Source organism: Chrysochloris asiatica, unplaced genomic scaffold (assembly GCF_000296735.1).
Source record: "Chrysochloris asiatica unplaced genomic scaffold, ChrAsi1.0 scaffold00048, whole genome shotgun sequence".
Lineage (NCBI taxonomy): Eukaryota > Metazoa > Chordata > Mammalia > Afrosoricida > Chrysochloridae > Chrysochloris > Chrysochloris asiatica.
The window spans coordinates 18,196,084-18,208,334 of record NW_006408566.1 but is presented as its reverse complement, the minus strand read 5'-3'; the positions used below and the strand labels follow the sequence as shown (position 1 = coordinate 18,208,334).

The following is a 12,251-nucleotide window of genomic DNA, read 5'->3' as shown; positions in this document are numbered from 1 at the left end:
TGACTCATAGTGATCCTCACAGTAAGGATCACTCCTAGAGGGTCTCCAAGGAGCGGCTGGTGGGTTTGAACCATGGACCTTACAGTTAGCAGTTCAGTACTTATCCTACAGCACCACACTTTCAACCACATTGGGAAAAAGTGTCGAGCTAGGAGATTGAAACCCCAAGTTTGAATCCTACTGTAAGTCCACCCATTAGCCCATTTTTCTAAATGTAGACATAAGGGAACAAGGTCAAACTTCAGCTACTTTGTGGCAGAATTGGGACAAAAATACAAATTGTGTTACTCTTAGACCATTGTTGTTGTTGTTATGTGCCATGGAGTCAGTTCCGACTCATAGCGACTCTGTACAGGGTTTCCGAGGCTGTAAATCTTTACAGGAGCCTTATGTTTCTCCCATTGAACAGCTGGTAGTTTTGAACTGCTGACCTCGTGGTTCGCAGCCCAATTCGTAACCACTACTCTACCAGAGCGTATTAGTAATGTTTCTTGATGAAGTGATATGGCCAAGTATACTTCCTTGATATAAGAGTGTTATAACATCATGAAGGGAGGGAGAATAGAGAGGACATGAGTTTGGGAGTTGAACAAGGTTCCTGATAATACTTCTTTTATCTGGGAAGCCATGGACAAGTTACTTGAATGCCCTGATCCTTTGCTTCCTCTTTTATTAAGAGGAAGGAAGAATATTATCTTTTATGAATGTTCTAATGATTAAATCAGCTGATAGTTAAAGAGCTTAGCACAAAACTTAGTCTATATTAGATGTCTGGTATGATTGTTAGAAAGGAAGGGATTATTGCATGTTAGATAGTTCAGATGATGATGGTGGTTGGTGGTATGTTGTTGTTATGTGCCATGGAGTCAGTTCCGACTCATAGTGACCCTGCATAGGGTTTCCAAGGCTGTAAATCTTTATGGGAGCAGAAAGCCTCATCTTTCTCCCGTGGAATAGCTGGTCGTTTCGAACTGCTGACTGTGAGATTAGCAGCCTGATTTGTAACCACCATGCTACCAGAGCTCCTTGGTGGTGCCATGACATCTACTTTTAAACATTTCCTCAATATCAGTTGCTACCCTACCCTACTTTCCTCACTTTATAGCAGTACTCTGTCTCCAAATCCCATTCTTTTCTCATGATAAAATGTTATATCTCAAATTCTAAGGCTAGTTATCTGAACAGTGAAACTGCTACCCAGAAGAAAAACAGAGTGATATGTCCTGTAGACTTCTTTCTTATCCATCTTTAGCCGCTTTCAGAATTGACTGATACTGTATGCTTAGTTTTAGGTTTAGTTTCTATGGAACCAACAATTAGGGGTCAACATCAGGATTCCATGGACCAATAGTGGCCAGCCCTTTTCTGTCCAGGATCTCAGGATCAATTTATTTAAAACCCAAATATTTTTAAATGTATAGATAAAGAACAAATAAACAAACAAAAAAATAAATAAATCTAGCAACTGCCTGGCTGCTGGGTTTTTGTCTTGAGGAAAACTTGTGAATCTAAGACCCAATACTTTAGAATTAGGTGGCCTGACCAAATCCTGACTCTGTGAATCCGTATGCTCCCGGCAAATGACTTCTCATCATATCTTCAGTCTTACCATCTGTAAACTGGGGTAGTAGCAATCACATAAGGGTGTTAGAAGAATAAAATAAGACATGTATATAGAAAGAACATGTAAAAAGAATTCTATTAGCATTAGCTAGGTCGTCAGTTCAAGTCTATCCAATAGTACCCACCTCAGAAAGAAGCCCAGTGACCTACTTTTGGAAAAAATCAGCCATTAAAAACCTTATGGATCTACTGTGAGTGGAAGAGAGGGAAAGGCAGCAATGAAGATATGGGTTGAGTTCAACCATGTTCCATAGATCCCTGTCGACCTGGAGATGAGGGAGAGAAGAGAAAGGGTCCAAAGTATGGTGAGACCTGGGGACTCCTGAGCCCCATGGACAAGAACATAGCCACAGAGACAGAGCTGAGTGAAGCATCCAGCAGATATGAAGTGAGGGGAGACTCACAAGAACACCCAAACTTGCAGATAGTACCCATCTGACCTAGGCTCAATGGCTTGATAATCAGAACTTGGCTAGAAAAGCAGAAGAAAAAATTTGATTAAGGAAACAAGTGTACATTGCTACAATTCTATGAACTTGACCTACACTTCTGCATGTAGTAGCTCAAATAACAACTGAGAGGAAAGGAGTCTTCATCCTACCCCCTCTGTATGCAGGGTTGATAGAGACAAGTAACTTAGACATTGGCTACCTAAAATGGGGGAGCGATCTATAAAGGCACAAAAGTGACTGGCTTACAAGTTTTCAAGAGGGAGGTTCATTTCAGAGTTTGCAGGGGAAGGTAGAATCCCCACTGAATAGTTTTCATCTTGTCTAGACAGGTCTGATGAAAGGAGATGGGGATACGATGCTTATGATTCAATAGAGAGAGAGTAACTGTTATCACAACTAATTGTGGCTGTCACAATAGTAAAGGTAGAAGTCTTATAACATAAAGAGGGGGAGTAGTTAATCTTACATTCCAGGAACAGAGGACCCTAGGATCATCAAGGGAGAAGAACATGAGCAGAATGTGGACCCTATCCAGAGAAACAGCAATACCAGAAATGGAGACAGATGAGGATGTGGAGAGATAGAGCAGCTGAGTACTCTAGATTCATGGAAAGAAAAAGGCTGTGTACTGGCAGCCAGGAGGCAGGCTTGCAGAATGTGTTCTTTGGTTGGTTGTTTAAATGATTATATTTTCCTGAGTGTTTTTGTGTACATCCTCCCTCCCACCCCCCACACGCCAAAACAACAACAACAAAAAAAAAAAACAGAGGGGATAGAAGCAAATACTGTTGAATGATGAAGCACGGAGAAGACTGTAATCATTGCAGTGAAACTATGAGTATAATGTTCTCCCATGTAAACTATCACTCAATTCACAATAAAAACTTGAAAAAAACAACCCAGAAAACCTTATAGAGCAATTCTTCTCTGACACATGTGGGTTGCCGTGAGTCAGAATAAACTTGATGGTAACTATTTTATTATTATTATTACACCTTTAAAATTAAAGACCAAGAATGGAAAAGTACCCAGCTGTTCTTCTAACCAAAGCGGACTAGTAATTGACCCGAGGTCTAGACTTGCCTTTTTAAAATGCTTCTTTAGAAAATGAAGTGAAAAGAGGTATCAAAACTGAGACAGTAGAAGGCATGTCAATGAGGCAAGCAGGAACTCTCACCTTGACTCCTTTGTTGTTGTGAAGTGCCATTGAGTCGATTCCAACCCATAGCGACCCTGTATAGGGTTTCCAAGGAGCAGCTGATGAGCTTGGACCTTGTATAGGGTTTCCAAGGAGCAGCTGGTGAGCTTGAACCACTGAACTTTCAGTTCAAAGGACTTTGCAGTCTGATGCATTAGCCTACAGAACCACACCAGGACTCCTAAACTAATAGCAATCAGATGCTGAGCAGTTCATTTCCTTTCTCTTGTCCTTAGTGATATCATTTACATTATCAAAAGATAAAAATTAGCTCACAGCTAGGATTTCTTCCTGCCTAAAAGCCTTTTGTAACCTGGATGGAGAACTGTTTCACTTAGAGAACATCCAAAAAAACACAAACCACTCAAAGTATTTAAGAAAGTAGAGAATTTAGTGCATAAAAATGGTGAATCCAATGATGGAAGAGCTGCAAAAGGCCACAGGGAGGCACTGAAGCAGGCCAGAGATGAGCAACATGGCAGCCACCAACACCACTCAGACTTGGGACACGTTGTCAGGAGGGACCTGTCACTGGAGAAGGCTATCATTTTTGGTAAGGTGGAAGAAGACAGAAGACCCCCAGCAAGATGGATTGGCACATTGGCAGCATCAGTGGGCTCAAGCATGGCAACAACTGTGAGGTTGGCCCATGACCGGGCAGTGTTTCGTTCTGTTGTATATAGGGTCACTATAAATCAGTGCCAACTCGATGGCACATAACAGCAACACCATCACTAGGATGAAGGGACAAGGAGAAGAGGTATGTTCCAGAGCCCAGGGGTAACACACACTAAGAGACACTGGAGGAGAAGAGAGAGAAATACCCTCTGGTTCCCCCTTCCTCCTGCCCTCAGCATTCCTGGGTGAGTCACTTGTGACTCACTTGGAGCCTGGGTACCAGAGTTTGAAGGGCAGCACCTCAGTGCTGAGCAGAGCAGGGGACTTGATCTGAAAACAGATGGGCCCAAGACTCCTGTAAGCTCAAGTTCTAGAGCTCCATTGTCTGATTGCTGAACTTGACCTACTGTGACATCCAACCACAGGAAGTCTGGAACAGACTTATCTCCCCTGATCCTGGGCCTCAGTTCAATAGCAGAACATCTCATTTGTGGTGCCTGAGGAGGTAGAAATTGGAAAAAGCGTTGTAACACCCTAGAAAGCTGTTGGAGTATTCATCTGAATGAGTAGCATGAATGTGGCTCCCCAGATCCTGCTTTGTGGAAAGGCCTGCTTGCTGATCAGTCCATGCCCTCAAAATCTGGGCATTTGTGGTCTGAGCAGATACTCTAATTCTCTCTTTCATCTGGCTAATGCTTGTAGAACTCAGCATAGACCATCTCCTTGGGAAACCTTCCCTGAGCTCCTGTAGGTAGGCTAGTTAGCTGCCCTGTGGCCCATGTGATTTTTCCAGTGGTCTGATCCACAACTGGTCATGGGAATGCCCAGAATCAGGAAGCACTTTACTTTATTGTCTATGGAGTCCTTATGAGTCGGGGGTCAATTTGATGGAACTGTAGGTTAATGCATTGTGCTGCAAAGTCAGTTTGAGCTGCAAGATTGGTAGTTCAAGCTTACCAGCCGCTCCTTGGAAATCCTACACAGGGTCACTGTAGGTCAAAACCGACTTGAAGGCACACAACAATAACACTAATAGTCCTGGTGTGACACTGTGGGTTAATGCACTGGATTACAAAGTCAGTTTGAACCAGGAGGTCAGTGTTTCAAGCTCACCAACTACTCCTTGGAAACCCTATACAGGATCACTATGGATTGGAACCAACTTGACATCATTTAACAACAAGAACAACAATAACTGCCTAGAAAAGTGGTCGGGGTATTTGATGCAGAGGTGACAGTGAATGCAAAGGTTGTGAGGTGGGACAGAGAACTGGGGACTGAGAGATGAGATAGCAATGGATGGAGCTGACCGGGGAACAGCAGGAGCTGATCTCTCTTGTGGCCTAAATCCCATCCAGTGAATTGTATTGTGCACAAAAGGAGTCTATTGACTATTTGGAATATTGAAGGGAAAGTCTAGGCTCTCAGTAGTCTTTCTAGCTAGCAGTTTTGTGACACTTGTAATTTTACTTGTCCTGCAAGTTTCAGTTTTACTTGTCCTGCAAGTATGAGATTATAGGAAACTCTCAGCTGTCTGACATTCATATATACAGGAAGTCCCTGTCAGTCACCCTCGTGACAAGTTGTATTAAGAATGGTGACCGGTTGTTGTTTGTTGCCATGGAGTTGTCATGGTGACCTCCATATACGCAGAGTAAAAGTGCTCTATAGGGTTTCCAAACCTGCTTTCCAAAGCCGATCGCCAGGCTTGTTTTCTGAGGCTCTTTGGGTAGGTTTGAACCATCAACCTTTCATCTTGCATTAGTGTGCTTAACTGTGCTACCCAGGAAGTCAGAGGGTGACCTGTTGTTGTTGTTGTTAAGTGCCATCAAGTCAGTTCGGACTCATAGCAACCCTGTATAGGGTTTCTGAGGAGCAGCTGATGAGTTTGAACCACCAACCTTGTGGTACCTACGGCACCACACCAGGACTCCAATGGTGACCTAGAGATCACAAAAATATTCAGTCAGTAAAAAAATGATATTGACTTTGAGATTAAAAATATAATCTGTTATTCCAGTTTCACTGTTCTGAAAATTGGTCCTCAGCACAGTGGTGTTTCAAAAAGAGCAAACTACAATCCACTCAACTGTGACAAAGAGATAGGGAGTCATTCTCAAGACCCAGAGCATCAGATGTAAATGCTGGTACAGTCTGGGTTTAAGACCCAGCTCTCCTCATTACTAGGCATGACTTGGGCAAGTCGTTCAAACTCTACACACATTAGTTTATCCACAGATGTCCGTGGCATTAATCCTATGTACTGAACAGGGTAAATCTAAAATGGGACTATGCATGTAAATAGTTAGCATAATGCCTGGTGTTCGGTGAGCACAAAGTAACTGGTAGTTGCTGCTTTATTACACTTACAATTACTATTATGATTACAAAGTTAGATGCTGTACATGGAGAAGAGTGAAACAGAAACAGGTTTCCTGGCTTTCCCATTGTAAACAAGTACGTTCTTTTGGTTTCTGTTTGAGCCTAGCTTATTCATGGGACTCTTTCTCAAGGTTGTTTGGCTATTAAAGAAAGTCTTTTATACTTGTTTTTCATTTCCTCCTCTTTATTTTTTTAAAAGGGGATTCTGTTTTGTTTTGCTTTCTTGCAGGAGTGATTGGAGCAGATGTGAGGGGGCACGGTCTAGCATGTGAGAGACAGCCCATGACATCACGACTGGCTGTCATCTGTGGAACATCTTCCTGTCACATGGGGGTGAGTATGCGGGATGCAGAGGCAGGGCCACTGCACAGGGGACAGGCAGCCTGGGAGGAGACCTTGAGCTACTGGCTTCTTCCTCCCTCAGCTCTGGCTCTCTTTTCCCTTCCTACCTCCATGTGCTTTGTCTCTCCAACAACCTTGCTTAGATTTTCCAGATCTTTTCCCAGGCGCCAAAATTTAAAAACCTGTGGAAAGGTTTGGTCTGCCTCTTACATCCTGGCCAGAACTCCCAGCCATGAGGGGTGAAATCAGATCCAAGGATGGCAAAGCAGAGCTCTCAGGATGATCTTTCCCTAATGGGTAGTTCAGTCTTCTCTGAAAAGGGGTGTATTTTCCTTGGCCTCTGAGCTCTCTCTCAATCAATATAAATCCATCTCTCTCCAGGAGCGTCCTGATGATCTATAGAATTAGATTGCATATCATGACTTCAAAAGAACACTGATAAGCAATTTTCACTTTGTTAATTTTGCTCCGTAAATTAGTGGAAGGGCTTTCTCCAAGATTGCAGTTAAAATTTAGTGCCTGCCCTAAAATTTATATCTCCTTTAAATGCATGAGTCTGAAAGCATTCCATTTCGATAAGTACCCATTTCTACCATATTTTTATTTAAAAGTCATTACTCTGTTAAACTTAGATGGACGACTCCCTGGATTTTTCCCAGACGAGTCAAATGGGAGAAAGGGGTGGAGGGGGGGCGAGGAGAAGGAAGTTAACTATGGTGGCGGTGGGAGTAAGTGAAGAGAGGGCAGATGAGCAGGGATTGGTACAGGATACAGTATAAAGAAGAATTATTGCAATCCTGGAAGCACTCATAGCAACAGGCAGTTGTTTATCTACCTTAGGGACTTTGTTGTTGTTTGTGCCTCTTCCAACTTACAGTGACCCTGTATAGGGTTTCTGCGGCTGTAAATCTTTGCTGGAACAGAAAGGAAGCTTCATTTTTCTCCCACAGAGTGACTGGAGGGCTCAAACCACCAACCTGTGTTTAGCAGTCTAGTGCTTACCCAACAGAGCCACCTCGCTCCACCTAGGGGACTACTGAGCCTTTTTTTACCATGAAACATGGCACTGTGGGTTAATGCACTGGACATAAAGTCGGTTTAAACCACAAGGTCAGTGGTTCAAGCTCACCAGCTGCTCCTCAGAAACCCTATATAGGGGCACTATGGGTTGGAACCGACTTGACAGCACTTAACAACAATAACAACAAATACATTTATAGAGCTTCTGCTCTTGTATCAGCTGCTACACTAAATCTTACAACCTAAGGATGAGATGGGACCCCCCATTGATGATAAGCAAAATTATAACAGCTATTAAAATATAATATGAAGAATCTACAGATTCAGACTGAACTCGAGACTCCTATTGTTGTTGGTTGCCATCAAGTTGGTTCCTATTCAAGGTGATCTAATGGACAACAGAAGGAAACCTCCCCTACTTCTGCCCCAGCTTCATAATCCTTGCTATGTTGGAATCCGTATTGCAGCTACTGTATCAGCTCATCTCATTTTCATTGGCCAAAAAACTCATGGTACTGAGCACCTATTATGTATCAGGTTTCCTCACACAAGCATCCCATTGAATAGAGATGGTAGAGCCAGTCCAGTTAGTTTCTGTAAGAAATGTGAGTGGAGTCAGTGTCCCTTGACCTCCTCTGACTACACAAAGGTTTTTGTTGTTAAATACCATTCAGTCCGTTCTGATTCATAGCGACCCTGTATAGGGTTTCTGAGGAGCAGCTAGTGAGCTTGAACCACCGGCATTGTAGTTCAAAGCGACTTTGCAGTCAAGCACATTAACCCCAATTCAGCATTAGCCCAAAGCCGATTCCTATGGGGCTGAGATCATACATGCCTACAGCCTTCTACCATCTCTACTAAATCTGACATCAGCCGTCCCTCCCATAACACTCTCTAATCTAAGCTGAGTACTATAATTCACCATAGTGATCACACAGAATTCAGACCACACTCAATTCTGGAGTATATTAGAGAAGTTATCAGGTTACAATTCAGGATACTGGAGATGTTCGGGGCACAGTTCTTTATAGTCAGGAAAGCTTCTTTTTAGCCATACCTGCAGACAGACCTCTCTCTGGTCCTTGGCCTCTCAGCTACAGTTCGTTAGCTTCTGCCCTACTTCAGCAATGTTACAAAGGTCTTTTAGCACTGTGGATAAATGCCCACATGGCACTCCACTCCTCTATCAGTCTCAGCTCAAAGATACCTGGCTCACTTCTGACTCTGTGGGTCACCAAACCTAGCACATCAATTAAGTACCTGGAGGCATCCCACTCTACAAGTGAGCCCCTTGCCTAAAGCCACTTAGCTTTATTTACTCTATGGCCAGGAAACTCACTGTTCTGTCTTGTGCACTGACTCTTGTTTCTGTTACTGCCACTCCTCTGACACTCCTCTGTGGCTTCTCTGGAGTCACAGCTTTCTGTCCCTGAATTAGAGAGGTTCAATGTGAAGGGACACACTCTATTCCTGGCTCTTCTTTTTTGACGGTAGTGAGATTCCCCTTTGCCTGCTTTTAAGATGGCTTACTTTATAGACACAATAGAGTTCCAAGTTCTTGCAATCACAGTTAACCCTGTTAACAATCAAACTGGATTAGCCTGATGCAGTGCTCATAGGCTAAGCATTGAACTCGTAACTACAAGGTTGTTAGTTCAAATCTACCAGCCACTTATTAGAAGCCCTATATAGGGTAGCTATGAGGCAGAATCAACTGTATGCCACTTATCAACAACACCAACAACCACTCCCAACTGAATAAGAGAACCCTATCAGCATCTTCTCCCAACCATCTCTTACCAAAACCATCAGGTAAAAATTGCCTGGCAGGAGTTATAAACACTATAGGTAGAAGAACCATCCTAAGTTACTTAAGCTCTCTGAGCCTCAAATGCCTCATCTACAAAAGGTGGACAGCTGTACTTTCTGATTCATAGTGGTGGTATGAAGATTAAATAATGTAGTCAATCCAGTGAAAGCCAGACCTTTTATAAGGTAGAAACCATCTTAGAAAGAAAACTCAAATATTTCCCACTGAAGTGAATGATACAAAGGTGATAAGACTAAACCCTATTAGTGACTGGAAACTTCTAAGAATTAGAAAAAACACAGCAATCCTGTCGTGTTCTGGCTTTCACAGATTTCACTGTAATATCTGTAAAGTGCTTCTAAGAGTATCTGCCTTACAAGGGCACACTGTTTATTGCTAGTACTGTTGTTGTTAAGCAGAAAGGATATAGTGACCCCCACTGTGCCTTGGAGGGGAACAGGGAAGAGATTTCCTCCTGGGGTAACATTTGCTCTGGAATGCAAAGAAGTTGTTTTAATAAAGGAATTGCTGCTTTTTATTCATTTCCCTGGGACTCTGGGCAAAGAGTTCCATGAAACTACTTTAAATAAATGAATTTACTAATGCAGCATACTTCTTCCCCCACAGCTGCCTGATGGTCAGGTGTAGTTTTCAGTGAAGAGAAATGTCTACAGAGGTCTAAGGCCACTTTCATCAGTTGCTGAAGGAGGACCACTAGCTTTTATTTCTCGTGATCTAGGCTGCATATTTGTTAAGTTGGTCTCGGGGAGCATTGATTTAAATCTCTTATATCATGTCCCGTTTTCAGAGGCACACATCTAATCCGATTCCCAGGGGTCTCTGTAAATTCTGAATTTCCAACAATTGTACCCCAGTCCACTCAGATTGCTGAGCAGCAACAAACCCAAATGAATGTGGATGCCTGCCTCCTTCACTTTGTAACATCCTACTTCTCAGCCCTCTTGTATATGGAGAAGATAATGAATTTTCCTACTATATGCATTTTACAGAAAAGTCTCGTGAAGTTCACAAAATCCCATAAGTAATAAGTGGTGGAGTTCAGAACTCAAATCTAGCTTGGCTGATTCCAAACCTCTTCAGTGCCTTACTGGGTATATTGTACATGCTTATAATATTTTCACACAGAGTAGAGGAGCCTGAACTTTCAAGTCACCCACATCTGGATGACTTATTGGCTGTGTCCTAAGGTGAATTATCTAACTTCTCTGAAGCTCAGTTGTCTCACCTACCAAGCTGAGGCAATGATTCCAGTCCCACAGGTTGTTGTGTGGATAGTATGTATTATATATGTGGTAATGGTGGTTGTATGTCATCAAGGTGGTTCCAACTCATAATGACCCTGTATAGGATTTCTGAGAGTAAATCTTTATAGGATCAGAAAGCCTCAACTTTCTCCCATAGAGCAGCTGGGAGATTCGAACCACTGACCTGGAGGTTAGCAGCCCAAAACGTAACCACTACACTACCAGGGCTTCTGCTATTCGCTAGTTGTTGTTGTTAGGTGCCATTGAGTTGGTTCTGTCTTATAGGGACCCTATGCACAACAGAACGAAACTCTGCCCAATCCTGAGCCTTCCTCACAATCATTGCCATGCTTGAGCCCCTTGCCTCTGCCGCTGGTAGGAACTCAAAACTGGTGGGCATTCTTAGTAAACATTCAGGTGATATCAAAGACTCATATGAAGCAACTATTTGGGCGTGAAGAGTTTGATGGACAACTGCAGTTGGTTGCAATGAGTGAGGGCCATAAAATATGAGTTTATTATAGTTATATTGTGCTTGAAATATAGTCCCCACCTCCAACCCCCTTTGTACTCAGGAGTGGGAAGGGACCTTCAGGGCCAAGGGGATTAATCATCAGCTTTAATGTTATGTCGTGAGGGCGAGACTGTGGTCATGTTGGCATCGAAAAATGCCTTTGATCTCCCTCAGGTGCTGGGAGCCCGGCAAGCCAGCAACAATAACACCTTTGTGAGGTCTGAGAGAGGTACAGGTCTGAGGAAATACTCCCAGGGAAATTCAAGGACCCTCTTTGTTGTGGTTCTGGCAAATTCAACTGCCAACTGTCAGGAAACATTCACCAAACAGAGCACAGGGACCAAAGGGACTGTGGGATTTTCAAAAAGTGGTTTCCAACATGATCTGAAAGGTTCTCTTGCTTCCTGCCTATTCAGTTCTGATGTTTCCAGTTCAGTAGGGTGAGGGAGACAAAATTCCCAGGATCATTTTGTGTTTGATCCAGGTTGCTTCCTTTTAGATCACCCAAAATAAATGAACGCAGGACCACATAGGTGAGTGGTGGCAAATACTTAGATGCGCCCTACCTCCTGATTCGTATTACTTGCAGGAATCTGGAGGAAAAGCCTGAGGTTGAACATAAGACTTCCTAATCAGACTTTTGATATTTCAGATGATACAAGTGTGGGCTGTACATTTTTCTTCCTTGTGGGTGATTTAATTAAAAAGGAAGGAAAAATACTGTTCTTTTTTTAACTCCATAAAAGCAGCAGAGCAGCTTGTTCAGAGTTAATTACTATACAAGTCACTAAAACCCAAGACAATACACATTAGGGGTTAGCCAGAGGATGAAAAGTCATAGGGTCAACTTGGAGCTGATCCTTGCCTTCTCTTCAGCACCCCTTTTTTTGAACTGTCAAGTCAGATTGTAACTTGGCAACTTCTCTTCCAGCTAAGGAGTCACATGATGAGAGAGTGTTGGAAAGTAATGAAGACTTGAGGTTTGGACAGAATTATAGCTGATGTGAGCAGAGAATTGGATCTCCCA

At 42.9% G+C, this 12,251-nt stretch overlaps 1 protein-coding gene across 3 annotated transcripts in view; it reads left to right on the top strand.

Moving 5' to 3' along the window:
- Positions 1-12,251, top strand: part of FGGY (FGGY carbohydrate kinase domain containing) — a 677,880-nt gene that overhangs the window by 378,852 nt on the left and 286,777 nt on the right. For all 3 annotated transcript variants that reach the window (XM_006862488.1, XM_006862487.1, XM_006862486.1), the window contains one exon: positions 6,503-6,606. In XM_006862488.1, the coding sequence (XP_006862550.1) occupies positions 6,503-6,606 (104 nt within the window). The remainder of the gene's footprint in view (positions 1-6,502; positions 6,607-12,251) is intronic.